Raw genomic sequence first — 21,482 nt, 5'->3', positions numbered from 1 at the left:
TTCTTATAATTCATGAAATCAGAAATCCTGACCATAAATTGTAATTCAAATAAAAACGTATAGAACAAGTTATGAAGCTGATGATGATCGTCATCCATAGTTTCTCATTCATAGTCCTATGCAAGTACATCAATTACATGCCAATGAAGATCAATGCTCAGATATCTTGCATCCCTACGAGTTGCTCCTTCAACAAACAACAACAACAACAACAACAACCAAACGCGACAGTAGTAGTACTGATTGCGTATCCATTTCGTATAAAAGATCTCCAACCTGAGTCCTGTGGCTCTGGTGCACCAGGGTTTGACGTCTACTGCGACAACATCACAACTAAACTACTCCTTGAACTTCCTGGTGGTCGAAACCACTTCAGTATCGAATACATTGACTATAATACCAAACAAATTCACCTCTCTGATCCTAATCACTGTCTTCCCAAATTATTGATGTCTTCAAATAATAGTCTTTCTCCTTTTCGAGCAGCATATAGAAATGAGGATTTTTGGGTGTTTAGCTCTCCTGGGAATTCAAGCAGCAGAATTTACTACAGAAGATTGGATCAGATACATTGTCTTAGTGGATCAAATCATACAGTCATAAGTGTTCTTGGCGGAGATATTGATCTTCTTTTTCTTCCCTTGCGTTTGAATTGCAGGCTGTTGGAGATTGTCTTTATACCGATGGATTATTCTAGTCGCTACCAACAACCACGGGTACGGCTGAGTAATCAAACACAGATTTACCTTACTTGGGGTAAGCTACCTTATGCATCTAGCCTATGTTATTGAGACTCGGACACAGATACGTGTCTAAGTGTCAAACACAACTATTTTATGAAAAAATGACATGATTTTAGTCCAAAATTAAGTGTTCAAGTTTTGAGGGTCTGACATGGGTATTTGAGGTAAAAGGAAGACTCCGAGTAACATAGCACCTAGCTATCGTTTCTCATACTACTATATCTTGTTTTGTCCTCAAGGCGTCGTTCTATTCAAAAGTTACTGAACTTATTTCATGGGTCTTGTTTTGTTTTCTTATGTTTGTTTATGTTTGAAAATGTCTTAAAAATCTTCTGAACTTATCTTGAAAAAAAAGGTATTTTATATATGTGAAAATGTCTGAAAAATCTTATGAACTTAATTATATTATCTGAATTAAATTGAACTTATCTGAACTTATTTTGTCTGAAATAAGTCAAAATAAGTCGAATAAAACAGAGCTTAAGCTTAAATGTAGTGAAATTTGTGGGAACTACCTAATATGACACATGTTTTCTAAGTTTTTTTGTGGGAACTACCTAATATGACACATGTTTTCTAAGTTTTTTTGTGGGAACTACCTTATAAGTTTGTGGGAACTACCTAATTTGTGAGAACTACCTTATAAGTTTTTTTATTTATAAACAACTACCTTATGTCGAACGATTTTCCACCTTTGCATGTTGGAAAAAAAAAAGTCATTCACTGCCAGTTGCGTCGCACCAATGTGCGATGTGCTATGCAACTGGACTGAAATGACCGACGCAAATGAAGGATTTTCCCCTAGTGTGTTCAACCAACGAAATTCATTTTCAAGTTTTTCACTAACAGAAAATTTGACGGAATCCATCAAAAGGTAATGCTATAAAATGGGGAAAAAAATTGATATAAGGTAGTATGCACAATGTTCTATGTACACCAAAAAAACAAAGTTTTATAAGTAAAAAAATATGACATTATAATAACATAATAGATAAAAAAAATATGACATTGTAATAAAAGAACACGCAATCACATACTACCTCCGTTTCAGAAAGTTCTTTACGCTTTGGAAAATGTGTCCAAAGTATGAAAACTTTGACCGTAAATTCCCACTATTATATACATCAAAATGTTACATGTAAGATCATGTTAGATTGGTCTCGTTATTCATTTTGAGAATATTAACTTTTTATAATTTTTTTTCATACAAAATTGGATATATTAACGGTCAAACATTGCATCGGAGTCCGTGTAAATAGTAAGTGTAAAGATCTTTTTGAAACGGAGGAAGTATACATTAATTAGTAAAATACTAAAATGCATTAGTGCATCTATAGACTGGTATAAGTCTATGTTATATTCCTTAGCTTCTACTTGTATCTTTTATAATGGTGTACTTGGTCTTTCTTTTCTTTTGAAATGTTCCAAGGAAGTACTACGTAGAACTATCGAACAATTTTAAAATAAACGTTTGTTTTAGCTAAGCAAGACTAGGTTCGTATCAAATACCTTTCCCAGCCACCTCCATTTAGCCCGAAAAAATAATGTGTGGCCGCACGAATTCTCATTTACTCCATACTACTTCATACTAGATTAGATTCTGTGCACGCACGGATTTTGATCATTTTTTACAAAATATTTATTTTTAACATAGTTATAACATTTTTAACATACTCGTTTAAATTTATTCATCTTATATGCATATTTCAAATGCTAATATGTTAAATTTGACAAAAATATTGAGTGATATATTTTCCATTATTAATATAGCGATTTGACTAAAATATTACCACCATAATGTATAAACTAAATTTTGTTTTTATACATAAATAGTTTATAGAAAAGATAGAGAATAAAAATAAAATAAAACAAATACACTTTTTTAGGAAAGTGATTTTTGGCGGGGAAAAATCGCACCAGAAATTGACATGTGTCATTCATGGTGTCTCTTTTAGTATATAGTAATAGATAGTTACACTTTTAGGATCGTTTTCCCAAACTTAATATTTGACAAAAACACATGTTTATAAAGTGAAAAAATACATTAAGTTCATAAATTACACAAGTAATTTATATATCATGTTAAATAATTTTTCAATTAGATCATTTTACAATATGTTTAATTTGTTTTCTAGTGGAACTACCAATTATGTGCTTTAAATTAATATACATGCATGACATTACTACAGTTGATGCTTATGAGAATATGTCTCTTTATGGTTTTCATAATGCTTCACTTTTTTTATTCTAAAATAGCCCATTTTTATAAATGAATGTGGAGAGATAAACCACAACTGGTGATTGGTGGAGATGGCAATGAGGGTTAGTGATTGGATGACATGGCGTATATGCACAAGTTGTACATATGGTTTTTCTACATTATACATCTATATTTCTTTGATTTCTACGTTGTACTCATGTATTTAAAATCTTCCACATTGTACCCATGCACTTGTAAGATATAATCAACCTTATCCTTGTTGCTAATATGACGTTTCTTTACTTTTTAAACAAATTGCTAAGGTGTTTCTACATTAATCAACCTTATTTTTGTTGTTAACTCAACATTAATGTAGAAAAATCTTGATTTTTTTAAAATTAGTGGAACTTGTTAACATATTGGGTTAACGTTAAGGATAAAGATGATTAGCTTTTGTAACTATATATAAGGGTACAAAGTGTAACATTTAAAAATGTTTGGGTACAACATAGAAATCAATGAATTACGAGGGTACAACGTAGAAAAACCATAAACTTATTATACACCATGATAACTTTTATCCGGATTTTTAAAACTTTTACCTAGTTTTTTTATAACTTCTAATATATTTTGATTAACTTTTACTCCCTGCGTATTTATTTAATTAAGGGATACACTTGCCTTTTCCGGCCGTATTTATTTAAGAGATACACTTGTCATTTTTAATAACTTATCAACCCCACCATCTAATTAAATAATCTATCTATATATCACATGTCCCACCATCATTAAACAAATAGTTTCAGAACTACACCTCAGTACTTCACCCTTCATCCTCTAAAATAACATGGTCCCCACTTGTTTTACCTATTAAAATATCTACTCAACCCTACTTGTTTTATTACTTTATTTCATTCAATTCTTTTTCTTAATACTCGTGTCCGTCAAAGTGCGTGTATCCCTTAAATAAATACGGAGGAAGTATATTATTAAAAAAATTGATAGATAAACATTTTGAATGGTTAAATGATCAATTTAATACATTATTGTTAGTGATTTTTGAAGAATCTCTTCCTTCGGATGGCTCCTCCCTATCTATTCATCAAGTAATATTTATTAAAATGAAAATTTTTATATATTTATTCCGGTGAAAATAAATGTATAGTACTCCATCTGCTTCGAAATAACAGTTACATTTTACCTTTTCACGCTTGACAATGTAAATTTAATATATTGGTATAGATATCGGAATATGTAGGAAATCCTACTCCATAACACTCGATCAATGCTTTACAATTAGTTTTCGATCTGTTAAATTAAGTTCATTTCTATAAAATCTATTAGGAAGCCCGGCGGCAGCTCCCCCTGAAAAATCTGGTGATCCATCAGCATCTAAAATGTCGAAAACCTGGGCAGCACTAATTACTGCTGGATCAGCGATCTCTGGATTGATAATTATGATCGCATTGCCTTGTTGCTTATGCCTTTGCGGTTGCTGCGATTTACCGGACCAACAAACCAATAGAGTATATGCTAATACTAATACTCTATGTTACTAAGACTCTTCATTTTACCTCAAGTACCCGTGTCGGACCCTCGACCCTCCGACATGGGTACGGACACTCCGACACTTCATTTTCGACTTAAATCCTGGAAGTTTTTCATAATTTAGCCGAGTCGGACACTTGAACACGTACCCGTGTCCGATACTAGTACCCGAGTCCAAGTAACATAGCTAATACTAATACTAATGCTAATACTGATGCACCGACACCAGCAGTATCAGGACTTGATCAGACAACAATCAATTCTTATCCAACACTGGTTGTAGTAGAAGATAACAGACGCGAAGCAGATGGTGAAATATGTCCTATTTGCTTGAATGATTACTCCCCTAATCACATTCTCAAGATACTACCAAATTGTCATCATCGTTTTCATGTTGGTTGTATTGATGAATGGCTTCGTGCTAAAGGTAACTGCCCTGTTTGCAGAACTTCTCCCCTTCCACCTGATGGTGCTTCAGCTTAACTATTTTTCTTGATCATGTTCGTGTAATTAACAAAAGCATAATGATGGGATGAAGAGTTGATGTGTAAATTACTTGTGCAAGTTGTACTTATTACTTTGTTTACAATGCATCAAGTGTAAATACTTAATTGTGCTAATTTTGTACTTATATAAAGGATATTGCATTGCATTGCGTAATGGTACATGTGTGTACGATGTGCATGGCATACGGAGTCAAAACATTGTTGCAATTAAAAGAGAACGGAAAAAATTAATGTATATTGTCATGTTCGTGTAACAAAAGCTGAAAAGCATAATGATGGGACGAAGAGTTGAAGGAAGTTTAAAATACTCAACCAGTTTATTAATAATAGAGGATAGTAAGGGTATATTCGTGATTGTATTACTGTACGATATTATTATATATATGAGTCTCAGATACCCGTATTAGGGTAAGCCGTATTAGTTTCCCCTGTTGTTAAATCAACTACTATTCAGTTGGCTTTGTACTTAGCTCTTTCCTCAAATTGAATCATTTGTTTAGATGTTAAAAATGTGTTTTTACATGGTGATTTAATTGAGGAAGTGTACATGAAACAACTTGCATGTTTCATTCATCCTGACTTTTCTAAACACATTTGACGTCTTAGAAAAGCAATCTATGGTTTGAAATAGGCTTCTAGAGCTTGGTATCTTCGCTTCAGCAGTTTTTTGTTACAACAGGGCTTCTTTTGTTGTCAATCAGATAATTCTATGTTCATATTTTGTCGTGACAAATTGTTTATTTATCTCCTTTGATCACCAAATTCATTTCCCTTTGTCTATCGAATTTGCTAAGAAAGATCTAGCTAGGTGATCTACACTACTTCCTAGGAGTGTAGGCGATCCGTACTTCCAAAGGTTTATTTTTGTGTCAGAAAAAGTATGTTCATGATTTACTTCTGAAATTCCATTTGCACACTGCTAAACCTGTGCGTACCCTCTTCCTAGTCGTACCACACCTTCTATTACAGACAGTGATTTATTATCTGATCCTACTGAGTATCGCAGTATGGTTGAGACTTTACGGTACTTGACTATGACAAGACCTAGTATTACATATATTATGCATTTAGTTTTCCAGTTTATGCATGCACCCCGTACATCTCACTTGTTAGTTGTTAAGCATATATGCAGGTACTTGCATGTTACTTTAGACTACGGTCTATGGCTTAACCTCGCCCCAGACATGTCAATCATGATTGCCTACTTAGATGCGGATTGGGCAGGTTTCCCTGATAGTTGACGTTCCACCACTGGTTATGCAATTTTTCTTGAAGGCAACCTCATTTCCTGGCGCTTGAAGAAACAACACACTGTCTCCAAATCTTCCACAGAAGCAGAGTACCGCGTTGTTGGATACTTGGATACACGGTACAAGATACTTTATGGATTCATTCCTTGTTAGCTGAGTTGGGAATCGTCATCCGCGAACCCGTGAAGCTCTTTTGTGATAATATTTCTGCATCCTATCTTGCGGTGAATTTGGTTCAGCATGATCGTAGCAACTAGCAAACATATCAAAACAAATTATCATTTGTTCGGGAGCGTGTTGCGCGCTCATGGTGATTTAGTTGTACGTTATGTCCCTGCTGAGTTACAAATCGCTGACATTTTTACGAAAGGTAATTTGTCCGGTCAACGTTTTGAGTTTTTAAGGTCTGATCTGCACGTGGTTCCTCCTGCATAGATTGAGGGGGGTGTAATAAAGGATATTAAGGGTATACTCGTAATTGTACTATTGTACGATATTATTATATATATATATAAGTCACATGCACCCGTATTATTATATTCACAACTAATACTATGTAATATATTTGACGTAGTATTTCTCACCCTAAAGCTATTGTAAAATTAATAAATCTTGAACATATTCATTTAAACAGCACATAGAGTATGAAATTTTCGTCCTAATACGTATTACATATTTTATATGTTTGATAGTTGATACATTGATTTTATCAAAATATTCGATATACTAATATGCTGATTTGGCCAAAATATTAGTAAATATATTTTCCATTATACGGAGTAATGATTTGACTAAAATATTACCAAAATTCATTTTCAGCAAATTATTATTATATGACATACTCCGTATATGATTTCCATAATCTACAAACAAATACTTTATTTTTCATACATAAACAGTTAATAAAAAAAAAGGATAGTTAATACTTAAATAAAATACGGAGTAGAGATTTTTAGACAAAAAATATTTTTGTCGCCAAAATTTTGCATCAGAAAATGACACGGTCATTAATAGTATTTGCTTTATTATAATGTAATAGATATATTGCTTTGTTTTGTATAGAATGCATAAAGTGTAAATTACTTGTACACCAAAACCCGATTTTATAAGTCATTTTCTCGCAAAAATCCCATTGTTTTATAAGGGAAGTTTATAACAAATTTACCTTTACATCATATCAAACAATAAATCTGGGAAGGGCAAAGACTCGATTGAAAATAAACAAGAAGATTGTAATGCATACAAAGGGAAAGTAATTTTAGCACACCAAAAATTGATTTTGGCACATGACACGAAAATGCAGTTTCTTGTGCTCTAGTCACATATATAAATTAAAGTGCGTCAAAATCAATTTTCCAACCAGAGTACGTGTAGGGTTTAGCATTAAGCTTCAACTTGACGGGAGAGACTGTTGTTGGATAGAGTGGTACGTTCAGTAATATCATTTGTAGTTTGATTTCTGATTTTATACGTTTCAGAAACTACAATTATGTAAATTCTGATTCCAACGCCGATACTAATACAGGTTAATCCAGCTGCTACACCAAATAGTCGTTTAACCTTGAAGCAACTCCCGGTCCCTCTCATCCATTGTGAAGTATCATTCCCTCCGATCTAAAATAAGGTGTCGTATTAGAGAAATGCACTCATAACCCCAACATTGAAAAATCTGTTAAAAACATGGAGTACTTTATAAAATTGTATTTTTTTTAAAAAAGATTGTCGTAATTAAATGTCTTACTACCTATGTTGTAAAATATTATGTTTGGCCGAAATATGAACAATGATTCAAAATTCTAGTGTTAGAATTTATCATATGCATCTCACGACCATTTAATTATCCTTTTTTGTTGAGATGGCACGTGAGATGTACCTAGTAAGTCAACCCCGAAATTTTGAGTTGGCATACATAATCCAGTAAAAGGTAGTAATATTATACTTAGCTTTCTCTTCTCTGTTCTTAAATATTAGTTTTGTTTTGATTTTTCAAATAAGTATGTTAGAAAAATATAAAATTTAACATTGTTAAACTACACATTAAGACGAACAAAAGATCTCACATGAATATGTTTTGAAGTACGTATTTGAAATAAATTAGAAGATTCTCTTTAATTATGAATAGTGTCAAGATTTCAAAATGGACTAATATTCGAGAATAGATGGAGTAACATAAAAAATTTCTAAGGTATTTAATTACAATAATTTTTTTATAAAGTAATTTCTCATCAATTTTATATATAAGGTAGTATTTAATCAATTTGAACTAAAATAGATAAGAATTATAATAGGAGCCAGTAAAACCTTGGATATTCGTATGCCATATTGCTTTGCTCCAGCAATTAGGAATAAGATAATTGCTGTTAAACATTCCAGCCTGCAATTAAAGATTGTTATTTGCTTAATCCAATGACACAATTAACAAGCACATGCCTGTTAGACGGACAATTTTTACAATGCAGTTAGTTTTAGTTTCTAAGGTACAATTAAGATTAGCTTTTTTGTTCATTTGCTTATTTAAAGTAGAAATGAACAAACATAACCTTGATTTTAGCTTGCTGTAAAACCGGTTGTACACAAATGAACTCTAAAAGAGGAATAGTTACACCCATAATTTATAATATGATTGACAACATGGGTACAAGTGAGATCCTCGGACCCATTAGACCGGGTTATTAAATGGTGTACTTTAACCGGCACAAAGTTTAAGGAGGATGAATTAATTTTATTAAAATAAGATGCAGGTGGGTAAATAGGAAACACGGAGTAAGCAACTGTGGAGTAGTGATAGTAGGGTATTGAAGTATTCAAAGAATGTAAGGAATAAAATAGGTGAGAATGCGGCCATGGGGTAAGGAGGAACTGATAAAACAAGAGGAAAACATATCAAAATTAGAATATGCACCATTTAATAAAATACGTTCAATTTAGAAAAGTGTACAATTTAATAAAATACGGAGGGAGTACAAGTTATGAAGTTAATAAGTGAGATTAAGTCAGGATACAAGGCTGCTTCAGTTATCCCAAAAAAAAAGAGTATTAGCCTGCTTCAATTTGACTCAAAAGAAGGTAAGTACTACACATATTTATATTTGGAATATATTCATGTATGTCATATGTGTTGCTACAATTTGTAATGGGAAATGATAAATCCAATGAAGAATTTCACTAGAGTAAGAAATAAAAATGAGGAAAAAAAAGAAATATGAGATACCTAAGTTTTCTAGAGAGAGAGTGAAAACCCTAATTGGGTATAGCCCCCTTCCCAAGTTCAGTTCAACTTCTGATCTTGATTTTGCCTTGCAAAATCGTTCGTCTTCCTCCTTGTCCCATTTCCAGAATGAGATTCCTCTCAAAATCTTTAGACCAAGCCTTAATAGGGGTAATTATGGCTTCTTGGGTAATGGATTGTCACCTCGTTGGTATCGAGGTCAGATCTCATCTTTCCGATCTTCATCTTGGCTTCATCAGCAAGGCACCGCTGATTTAAGGGTGGAGATCTTTGCTGAGTCACCAGATCTTAGGTTCTGCAATAGTAATGATGGTTTAAGGGGGGTAATTAAAGTTTTCACTCCACTAATACAAACCCACCGCCCTATTTGGACCTATAGCAGCGATTATCCAAATGCAGAGATGGAAAGATTTCGCCTATTTTCGAAAATCTACTCAGGGAAGTTTTTCTCTAAGCTTTTCCTTGCCTTTTCGATTCTTTTCTGTCATTTATTACTGGTTTTTGCTTTGTTTCAATGCTTACAGGTTGTTTGTTTGCGTTTCGTTTTAATTTGGGTGATGATTACTTTTTGGATACAATTTAATTATGTTTTTCTAGATCCTTCCTTGTATATGAATTGTGTCAATTGCCTTGCCTGGGTGACTTTTGAGCTCCTTAATACTCCTAGACACATCTATAAATACTGGGTTGTTTTTGTATGTGGGTACTTCTTTTCTTACACCAGTTTTCCTAATTCTCTCACAGCCCTCTTTCCTTGCTTGTGTTTCAAGTATAAGTCCTGTTTCCTAGTGCTTCTTCTCCTTAATCTGCTAAGTCTTTGTGTTTTAATGTCAACCAATCCTACAGAGTCTAGCTATGCCTCACTTCTCAAGAAGAACCCTCCTGCAATTTCCAATGAACCTAAATATACCAGCTTACCTAGTGATACAGGTCCTACCAGCTTCTTCAGTCACACCTCCCATAGCTCCTTTCTCCTGGGAGGTAGCAGTTCTGATATTGATCCCAATACCTCACCTAAGGACAGTTCACACAATCCTCCACCACAGGTTCCTGGTTCGAATATTGCCACCATCACCTTAGATGCCCCAAAACTCGAGCATGATCAAATTAAGCTTATGGAAGCCACTTGTCTTTTTGGTAAAGTGTGGGGTGAATTTGTCCCCCAGGCAGCTGTTATAGCTAGAATGAAGAGAGACTGGAGTTTCCTGAGGGGGGAGGTGTCCTTTAGATTCATTGGGAATGGGTGGTTTTTAATCAAATTTTCTAATCCCCTGGATAAGGAGGAGGTGTGGGATAATAGGCCTTGGTTTGTGCAAGGGCTGAATTTTGTGTTGATTCCCTGGAGAGCCTCATTTAAAGCTCAGTTCAACTCCATTACTCATGTTGATCAATGGGTTAAAATACCTTTTCTCCCCACTGAGTATTGGACCTGGCACTACCTAACCCAAATTGCTAGTTGTGTGGGTCAGCCAATTAAGCTTGATAAGTTCACTTCAGAAAATGCTGAGAAGGGTCAGTTTGCCAGAGTTTGTCTTAACCTTGAAATCACCAAGCCTGTCCCTAGATCTATTACTTTGAACTTTGGCTATGACATTCAGGAGTACTTTCTTTCCTATGAAGGTGTTTGGGAAGTCTGTCCTCTATGTGGTGACCCAAAGCACTTCTTGAATACCTGTCCCAAGAGACCCCCTCCTTGTCTTGAGTTAGTGGTGGCTCAGCTGGATGAGGCAAAGCTGTCTATGGGGGTGTTTGGGGATAGTGGGGGGCAAGCTTTCCCTTCTGATTGGCTGGCTGTTGTGCCAAGAAGGAGAGCTAAGCCCAGAGGTAACTTAAAAAGAAACCAAGCTAAACCTTACCATCACACCTCTCCACCTCTTACTAGACCTGTTGCTACTCCTCAGCTAAGGCCTGACACTGGGTTGCCTGTCATCCCTTTAGCCAATAGCTTTCAGGGTCTTCAAGACTTCCAAGTATCTACTGGTGATACAATTTCTCTTAATCCTCCTGCAGTCCAACCTTATGAGGACCTTTTGCTTGACTTTGACCCTTTAGAGCTTGCTCCTCAAGGTGTCAAAGAGGTTCAGGTAGATGAGGAGCTGGATATGGACTTGGAAATCTATGATGGTGATGGGTTTGATGCTAATGATCCAATTTTCTCTGAATGCCCCCCCATGGAAGCTGAAAACACCAAGAGAAGGAAGAGAGATGATGGTGATCTCTCTCCTTCACCCTCTGCTGGATGATATGTCTCTCCTTACTTTTGATTTTTTGGATGGTGGTTCTCATATCACTTTTTGATCAGTTGATTATGATTTTTATGCCTTTAGGGTTTAGTAGTTATATTCCTAGCTTGTGTTCTATCTCAATGTATCACTACAGGTTTCTTTTTTGCATCTTTTGTAAACCTGTAGATATGAAGGTAGCTAGGCTTGTAACTACTGTAGTTGTGGTTATTTTTTCTAACACCAATACTGTACCTAAGTGTCAAATTAATGATAGTATGATTTCTGCCTTTACTTTCCTGGATTGGTACTGTGTTGTTTGTTGTATACATTGGCCCTGCTATTTCATTTATCTTAAACTGTGGAACAGTTGTCTTGCCTTGATCATTGCTATGGGTTTCCTGTGGACCACTAACTGGTTCCAACTCAAATGGAGGAACCTAAATCATTGGAAGCTCTTTGATTGGAACCATGTTATTGTGTTCTATAAGGACCAAAGGTTCTTGTCCTATGATGTTGTAAGAAACAACTCTGGTTTCCTACCTGAGGACTTCTTCCCTCCTCTAACCTTGCTTTCCTCCTTCCCTTTCTCTCTTTTATGGTCCTTTCTCCACCTTAAGAAGATTGTTGTAACTTATCATGATTGGATAACTAAGCTTGTCTTTGTTTTTGAACTCAGTTGGATGGAGGCTAAACACTACGACCTGCTGTACACGCTTTCGAACCTGTGGAACATGTATAGACCCAACCCCACTATGGTGTTGTCCAGCTCCCCTTACATTGTATCACTTTTTCTCAACAGCGTTCACTACTGTTTTCTTGTTCATTTCCTTCTGGTTTTAACCCTTATAGTTTCTACTTGTATTAATTGGAACCGGACTGTGATCCGCTTAGAACGTGTTAGGCAAACAGCCTACATTAGTTTTGGCCTCTATCTTCTTGTTTTGGTGTGTATTATTTGGAACCGGACTTTGATCCGCATGGAACTTTACGGGCACAAGGCCCTGTTTTTATCTGCGCCTTACTTATGAGAATACTTTCATGGAATATTCAAGGGGATAAAAAGCTCCAAGCTATTGGAGATATATCCCACTATATTAATTCGTTCAAGCCTGATATCTTATTTGTCCTTGAGACTATGACTTCTAATGTCACAAGTAGAAATATAATCAAAGGTTTCCGTTTTCAAAAACATTTAATTATTGATCCGATTAATCATAGTGGAGGACTATGGGTTTGTTGGAACAACGACTCGATCCTGGTCCAAAACTACACTATAGCAGATAGATGTGCTCACCTTAACGTTCTTTATAAACCAACCAATGAGCAAATTCTTGTCTCTGGGGCTTATTTCCCGGCACAAAACAACGATAAAGACCAATTCTGGGAGTTGATATCTACCTTCTATGAAAACATTCATATTCCCTGGATCCTCGTCGGCGACTTTAACGAACTTTTACATAATTCGGATAAATGTGGAGGCAACCCAGTCTCACAAAGACAATGCCAGAGACTTCCAAGGTTTCTTACTCGTTCAAATGCGACAGACATAGCGTGCATACAACTATCGTACTCCTGGAAATCCCAATCCCACCCAGGCTTGTATCAACGGCTAGATAGGGTCGTCGCAAGCAATATCTTCACTGATAAATTCCCCAACGCATCAGTTAAATATGGTACCTTTACTAGCTCAGATCATGCCCCAATGTTCTTTGATACAAACTCAGAGACCATTATGGTGAATAGATTGTTCAGATTCCAAAATTCTTGAACTCTCGAGGATGAACCAGCTAAAATTGTTAAAAAGCATTGGAACTGCAATACTCAAGGTTCAAGATTCTTTAGAATAAGATCCAAACTAACCAACATAAAAGGCGACCTAAAAAATTGGGCGAAAGGAAAATTCTCACACAAGACCATGCAACTTAAAACTAATGCAAATAAAATTCAAGAACTTGAAGATAAGCTTATAACCCAACCGTTCAACCCTATCTGGCAAAACCACCTTTTAAGAATGCTCAAACAACGAGAAAAGATCCTCTTACAAAAACAGCACTTGTGGAAAAATTCTGCAAAAAAAACTTGGCTGAATCAAGGAGACAGAAACACGAGATTTTTCCACCAACTCATGAAACAAAGAGCCGCGAAAAACCACATCTATCGACTAAAGAATGCTGACAACCATTGGGAGGAGGGGAAAGTGAACGTTCAAAACATCCTCTTTAACTCCTTTCAAGATAGATTCAAAACATCCGTTCAGCCTGGGCGTATAATTAACCTAGATTTTCTCCCACAATTAATTTCTGATTCCGATAGGCTTAGTCTCATCGCCCCCTTCTCAGACGAGGAGATTAAAAATAGTTTCTTTACTATGAACCCGCTCAAGGCACCAGGATCAGATGGATTTGGGCCAAAATTTTTTCAAACCTACTGGAAAACAATCGGCCCTGAAGTTACATTAGCAATAAAGAGCTTTTTCTCACACGGAAAAATGCCACCTTTTCTGAATCACACTCTTATAGCTCTTATCCCCAAAAATGATAACCCAAAGAACCCCAATCATTTCAGACCAATCAGCCTCTGCGGCACGATCTATAAAGCTATCTCTAAACTCCTGGTCTCTAGACTAAGTCCTATTCTTTAAAAACACATAAGCCCCTTCCAAAACGCCTTCACCCCTGGCAGGTCCATCCATGATAATTTGCTTTTAGTCCAAGAGATCCTCAATGTTTTTAAGAAATCAAAATCCAAAGTTGGATGGTGTGCTCTTAAACTGGACATGGAAAAAGCCTATGACAGAATAGAATGGGATTTCCTTTGGGCTACTCTTGACAAAATGGGCTTTCCTACAACCTGGATAAACTGGGTGAAAGCAACTGTGACTACAGTTTCGTACTCTATCAAAGTTAACAACTCAACCACGGATGTTTTTACCCCGTCTAGAGGGTTAAGACAAGGAGACCCGCTATCTCCTTACCTTTTTATTTTATGCATGGAAGTTTTTATAATCATGCTGAATAATGCCAGTGCGAGACCTAACCTAGGGCTCGGATTTAAAATAGCGCCACAAACTATAAAAATCCCATGTTTAATGTTTGCAGACGATAGCCTACTTTTATGTAAAGCCACTAACTCCGCATGCCATAACTTACTCAAAGTCATCACTGACTTCTGTAAACTCTCAGGCCAATTAGTGAATTTCCATAAATCAGCTATTATCTTCTCAAAGAATATCAACCACCCCAAGAGAGATGCATTGGCCAGCATTTTTAATATGCATAAATCTGGGTCTCTAGGTCGATATCTGGGAGCTCACTTCTCAAGTTTCACACCTACAAGATCTGACTATCTACGCATCATGCAAAAAAATGAACGCTGTATAAACTCCTGGCAAGCTAACTTTCTATCCAAAGCAGGTAGAACAACGGTCATTCAAAGCAACCTTGAAGCCCTCCCGTCCTACATTTGCTCTTCCTTCCTACTTCCAAGGAAGACGTGCCATCAATTGGATAATATTCATCGCCAATTTTTTTGGAACCAATCCAAGTCAGGTAATGCACTCCCTCTCATTGCCTGGAACAAAGTCTGTCTGCCTAAGGATCAAGGAGGGCTAGGTTTAAGAAGAACCTACCCTCTGAATAGAGCTTTCATCGCAAAACTAGGCTGGAAAATCCTAACAGACGAAAATAACCTTTGGGCAAAAATCATGAGGAAAAAATATCTTCAGAACACAAATTTCTTCTCTGCCAAGAGAAAAATTAAAGACTCTCCTATTTGGATCAGCATTTTAAACCAACGGGAGATTTTGAGGAAAGGAATTAGATGGAAGATTGGCAATGGGAATCACATCAATTTCTGGAAAGATAACTGGGTTGGTCAATATGCCCTTTCTGATCTCCCTTGCAACTCCCCAAATAGTAATAGGGGAGACGTCTACGTGAACTCGTTCATTGATGAATCCAAAAATTGGGATATAAGGAAACTTTCTTCGTTCCTCTCACCTGAGTTGGTGCAAAAAATTAAAGGGATCCCTATCCCTGTTAATGAACTGCCTGACAACCCCATTTGGGGCTGCACAAACTCTGGAGAGTTCTCAGTTAAATCCGCTACCTGGCTTGCCCACGAACTCCCAGTCTCTGATAAAAAATGGGAGTTTAGATGGATTTGGAAACTCAATATAGCTCCAAAACTAAAGATCTTTTTATGGCAAATTTGCCATAAAAGTATTCCAACTAAAGAAACTCTTTTTCATAGGAAAATTATTCCCTCAAGTTGTTGCCCTAGATGTAACCATGCCAGTGAGAATATTAATCATCTCTTTCTCAATTGTGAGCACACAAAAAATGTCTGGATGCATAGACTAACTAAAAATTGGTTCGATTTCTCCTTCCCTATGACGGATTTCTTCAAAACTTTAGACTACCTTAGACGGAACCAAGTTGCGCTCAGGAAGTTCATTACCGTTTGCTGGACTATTTGGAAGGAAAGGAATGCCTTAGTGTTCTCCAACAATAAGCTTTCCCCCTGCCGCTGCTATTTTAAAGCTCTTAACACCTTCAAAGAATGGGAGCTTAGACTCCAGATTGACTCACAACAACTTAGAGGTAACCATTTCAACACTCATCATCCTTCCACTTCTCTTCCAACCACCCCACATCCCATTCTTGTGCGGTGGTTCCCGCCCCCACTGGGCGCCTTCAAACTCAACTTCGACGGATCACGAAAAGACTCATCAGCAGCAGGAGGTATCATCATCAGAAACAACAATGGAGATACGGTCATGGCCAAATCTTTTAACTTGGGTAACTCGCAAGTCTACATGGCAGAAGCCCTAGCCCTTCATAAGGGCATCCAAGAGGCTATCAAACTGAATATTAAAGACATCTACATCGAAGGTGACAACCTACTTGTGATCAACTCGCTAAAAGGAATCTGGAACCCCCCGTGGAAGCTTCAAAACATTATTCAAGATAGCAGGACTCTTCTTCAGCATTTTCACTCTACCCATATCAAGCATATCTTCGGTGAAGCAAATAGAGCAGCAGATTGGATAGCTAATGTAGGACATCTTATTGTTGAACCATTGTGTATCACCCCGAACTCTAGCCCTAACTTAGATAATATTGTTCAAAGTGACAGCTTAGGTTTCACCCTTGTGCGAAGGGGAACCTAAGTCTTTTTTCTTACCTTTTTTTTTTAAAAAAAAAAAGTCAGGATACAAGGTTAATATGCAAACTTAAAGATGGCACTCGCATCGTTGCCCCACCGGCCCAAGACAAGACAAGCCCATCATGAAAAAAACACAACACCGGCTGGCATGAAATCATAGACCGTACTCGGGGTAGTACATTTTTGAAAAATCACAACAAGGCACAACATGACAAAACACGTTAAATGGAACGAAATTATGCTAATGCACGAGAGCAAGAGGGCATGTGGGATTGGGTCGTGTAAAAATTTTCAGCACGGCACAACAAGTAACTTTTGGCCCAAGCCACGCAGGCTCAACATAAGGCACGACCTACAACCATCCTCAAGCGAAATGTCACCAATCAATCAGTTATTTGTGTGGTAACTGACTGATGATTTCCAATCAATCCCTGTTGGCCTCCCCTATAGAATATTCTAAAATGTCCCTCTTAATAACAAATTATATGGGAAAATCAAACATTCATTTGTAAATAAAGATTATATGAATTTTTTTATTAGAAGAACTTTGAAATATATATATATATATATATATATATATATATATATATATATATATATATATATATATAAGTATATCTTATCACAATTTGACATTTGAATTTACATTTGCATGCATAAAAGACTAGTTTATGTTAATAAAAGATGAGAAAGCATACCAACATATGACAAAGGAAACGATTGTTGATGATTTGGTAGAGGAGGATGAATAAGGTACACGGCAACACCCACACTGAGCTGATATGCTAAAAATAATTAGTGCCAATGTGACACAAACTATTGCAGCAACCACCATATAAAACCCTGGACTTCGAAAGTATTTGCACTCGTATTTCATACATGATTCATCCACACAGGCGAAGTAGAACAGACGAGCCTGGAAAATAAAAAAATTGCGCATGTCTTAGTCTCATAGAGAAAATCACATAAGAGGTGAAACAAAGTAGCAGACCGAAGTCACAAATTCTCACTACAGTTGCACATCGAAATAAAAGTTAATTTAAAATGCTTAAAAATTATCATAATATAAGTAAAGGTTGTCTACTCCCTCTGTCTCGAAATACTCGCAACGAATTGACTTTTTGCACTATTCACATAATTTACTTTTACCCTATTTTATTTATAGTATATGAAAATAAGTGTTAGCATATAATATATTTTCAAAATATTTTATAAGTTTTTATAACATATAATTGAAGATATTGATGGTCAAAGTTGTGCATTATATTGGCAAGCGTATCTAGTCAAACCGTTGCGAGTATTCCGGGACGGAAAGAGTAGTTTTTAGTGGCAGACTTTTTTATTTTAATAAAAATTATTCCTTCAAAAGCACTGGAGTAATGTATAAAGGAACTAATCAACTACTTAAAATATTTATCCAGTAACTTTTGTTTTCATAATACCAAAATTAAAAAAAAAAACATATTACAAATTACAAAATACAAAATACAAAAAACTGGGTAAAAGTTACAAAAAGTTGGATAAAAATAATTTCGATGTACAACACACCTTGTGCGTGCAAGCCTTTTAGAAACTCTCAGTTCTTGCACCGAAGCAGAAGTCGGATAAATATTGACATCAGTTAAAAAAAAATCAAAGAAACTCGATGTATTTATCGTAGAGAGAATCACATAAAAAAGATGAGCATACGGAAATACTCTCACTTCTTAGCACAATGCAGGAGCTCGATCTAGACCATTTTCAATAATGGATATTTTAATAGCGGAAATGATAAAGGTCGCAACATGCGACCTTTAAGCCGTGTCACAGTGGTGACATGGCACGCCTATGTGTCATAAATGTATTTGGAAACTAAAATATTTAGATTATATAACTTTTATACATGTCATAAAAAAGGTAGGAAAATCTCAATATTCTAATTTACAAATTGAATAATGTAATTTTTTAAGCCTACATGGTGCTTATTTGTATCAATGAAATGCCGACACGTAAGATTGCGACAACATTTTGTTGTCGCAACTTGCGACCTATATCATCGTCCAATAAATAGAATCTTCGATTTTTACTCCAAAAAAAAAATGCGACAACTTTTGTGAAATACCGTCTCACTGAAAAGACCTATTTGATTGCTTAACTAGTTGGTTTCATTGATTAATTAATTGGTTTCATTGATTAACTTATATTTCCTCGATTTTTTTAATTGCACCATCTAAGATTTCACGTTTGTCAATGCATTATTTTAACTACTAATATCTCTCCTTAAACATTTTTAAAAATTTGATAATTTGAAAGTATATTTCGATACGAATCTAACAAGATCCAACATTAATATATTTTTCCTTACATATAAATCACAAAAAATAACTACTCATAAGAATATGAGAATAATGCTAAAACCAAGATGATGCAATTATTAAAAAATAGAGGAAGTATGACACTGAAGCGGTCTTTTGTATATGTATAAAAGTTTGTAAAAAAAAAAAGGGTCCAATTTAGCTAGGATATGATGGCATACCTGAGTATGGAGAGGCAAGAACTCGAAAGCAAAATCAATCGCCGTTGATATCAAACCCAAAATTCCGATAACAAGGCTTGTCGCAATAGTCTTGCCATCCATCATCTCTGTTCAAATTCGCTCTGTAGGATCGTAAGATTTATAGAAGTTAAGAGAGCAAAATTTGAACAGAGAATATCAATGTGCTCTCATTTACCTAAAGCTAAATGTCTAATTCATGGAGTATTTATTATACAAACTAGACAACTAGTTATGGTTCACAACTAATTTAGGACAGCGTTGTACTAAAAAAAAACTTAGTAAAACAAATTAATATTTTCTCCACATTTAATTATAATTATTTCACAAGTAGCAAGTTTAGCGTATGATTATCTGGATTGAGAGTGACTCCATGAATGTGGTCAATGAGATGATACGAGGACAAGACAATATGTAGGAGGACTTCACGAAAGATAGCTTTGTTTGTCTGATACTAGTTGTTGGACGGCCCCCAAATTAGTAAAATCTATTTTGTGAAATTATGATTGATGTGATTAGTGAAATTATAATTAGCGCACACAGTCCCCCCAAGATATAAAAATCGCCGATCAAAAAAAATATCCAAATCACGAACCTAATCTCTTGATGTAAATATTTGTTAGGTGTATATAATAGAGGATAGGAAATGTATGTAGTTACAAAATCCAAAGCTATAAAAAGGTAATCGGCCAAAAATAATGCAAATCACAATCGTATTACTTGATGTGAATACTTGCAAACACAAATTAAATAGATGATAAGAAATGTGTAGGCACTTGCATAATATAGGCTCCATAGTATTTCCTAATACATAGGTAATTCAAAATATGCAATAGGTATTTGTTGAGAAGATGAAAATCCAAGCCTTCCATGTTCCTCTAATTTAAATAACCCCACCACACATATAATGTAGTTCAAAATACTAAGCAATGCAACATAGTTTGCTAGCAAAATTAAGGTGTAATGATATCGCCGACATACATAATTTTGGTAGTACTTAGCTTTCACACATACTAATTTGTCACACTAATTATAGGTTTCAAATAAAAAAAGGGAGGTTGATAATAACTTTCACACATAAACAAGGGTTGCTGAAATTGATCACTACTCGGTCTATAACCTGCAAAGTCTCCTTGGCGTTGTCCTCCAAAGCCTCACCAACATTCTCCTCCAAAGCCTTCTCGGGGTTTGCCTCCAAAGCCACTTGCTTGAGACACCACTGCAACGCATTGCTTTTGGAGAGAGGCAGAGAGTCATTGTTCGGCCAACTTCTACCAAGACGTACTGGTTTGGTACGGATCATCTCCTTTGCTGCCTTGACTGCCTTTTCGTCATGCCGTAAAGGATACAAATATAAATGAGTTGCAGGTACGAACCAAGAGTAGACCAAAGGTAGGCTGCAAAACCGAGATAGGTCAGATGCTACTGGCAGTCTATTTACCAATGAACAAAGAGACAATCAATGTTGACTTCATAAATACATTTCAACACTACATAAGCAATAAACTTAGCCCATTATCAATATTCAAGCGATTGCATTTTCCACGACAACTGACAACCCATTAAATATTCATCATGTGTAGACTCGTAGCATCATTTCGTTTATTTAGTGATCAAGCAAAATAATCCAAGCAAAAATCTAGCAACAATTCATGCTTTTCAGCTTGTACCATATCAACAGATAGTAGCAATCAGCACTAGGTTAGTTAAAGTTATTTTTTTCAGATACTGCTACTGTGTTTTTTTTTTTTGGTTAGTAATCGGGTTCTGTTAATTCCAAAATACTACAGATTTTAGAATATGATAGCCATAGACTCATAATAATTCATCTTTCTACTAACATAATAGAATGCATGTTAATAAATGGAAAGAAATTCTTAGGTACCTAACTGAATATGTTTATGATCATTGCTAAAAAAAATTGAATTTCTAGCATGATAATGAGCTGTTTGATCAAGTTATGGTTCACATATCGATAAAAAGTCAGTATTATCAAGCTGCCAGCTAACTAAAACAATAAATACAAATAACGAATACAAATCGGTTGATTAAAAAGTTAACCCGTGAACTAACAACCATGAT

At 35.5% G+C, this 21,482-nt stretch overlaps 2 protein-coding genes across 2 annotated transcripts; one reads left to right on the top strand and one right to left on the bottom strand.

Annotated features, from left to right (window-relative positions):
- Positions 1-143: 143 nt before the first annotated feature.
- Positions 144-4,974, top strand: LOC110786060 (putative RING-H2 finger protein ATL21A). Its single transcript, XM_021990564.2, has 3 exons — positions 144-756; positions 4,288-4,434; positions 4,724-4,974. The coding sequence occupies exons 1-3, from the start codon at positions 144-146 to the stop codon at positions 4,972-4,974; spliced, it is 1,011 nt and encodes a 336-aa protein (XP_021846256.2).
- A 2,364-nt stretch (positions 4,975-7,338) lies between these two features.
- LOC110786049 (uncharacterized) lies at positions 7,339-19,555 on the bottom strand. The gene is made up of 4 exons (XM_021990553.2): positions 19,383-19,555; positions 17,566-17,783; positions 8,549-8,621; positions 7,339-7,861 (listed from the first exon to the last, which is right to left on the bottom strand). Exons 1-4 carry the CDS (start codon positions 19,485-19,487, stop codon positions 7,631-7,633), a joined length of 627 nt encoding a protein of 208 aa, XP_021846245.2. The 5' UTR covers positions 19,488-19,555; the 3' UTR covers positions 7,339-7,630.
- Between the last annotated feature and the right edge of the window lie 1,927 nt (positions 19,556-21,482).

Source organism: Spinacia oleracea, chromosome 3, assembly GCF_020520425.1.
Source record: "Spinacia oleracea cultivar Varoflay chromosome 3, BTI_SOV_V1, whole genome shotgun sequence".
In the NCBI taxonomy this organism is placed as follows: Eukaryota; Viridiplantae; Streptophyta; class Magnoliopsida; order Caryophyllales; family Amaranthaceae; genus Spinacia; species Spinacia oleracea.
Note: the sequence above shows the minus strand (reverse complement) of the source record. Positions and strands in the feature narration are given on the sequence as shown.

Coding starts and splice junctions, on each gene's coding strand:
- LOC110786060 (XM_021990564.2), top strand. CDS start 144: ATGAAGATCAATGCTCAGATATCTTGCATCCCTACGAGTTGCTCCTTC. Junction 757..4,287: donor ACAGATTTACCTTACTTGGG/GTAAGCTACCTT, acceptor AAAATCTATTAG/GAAGCCCGGCGGCAGCTCCC. Junction 4,435..4,723: donor TTGTTGCTTATGCCTTTGCG/GTTGCTGCGATT, acceptor CGACACCAGCAG/TATCAGGACTTGATCAGACA.
- LOC110786049 (XM_021990553.2), bottom strand. CDS start 19,487: ATGATGGATGGCAAGACTATTGCGACAAGCCTTGTTATCGGAATTTTG. Junction 17,784..19,382: donor TCTTGCCTCTCCATACTCAG/GTATGCCATCAT, acceptor TTTATTTTCCAG/GCTCGTCTGTTCTACTTCGC. Junction 8,622..17,565: donor GTTTCCTTTGTCATATGTTG/GTATGCTTTCTC, acceptor CTTTAATTGCAG/GCTGGAATGTTTAACAGCAA.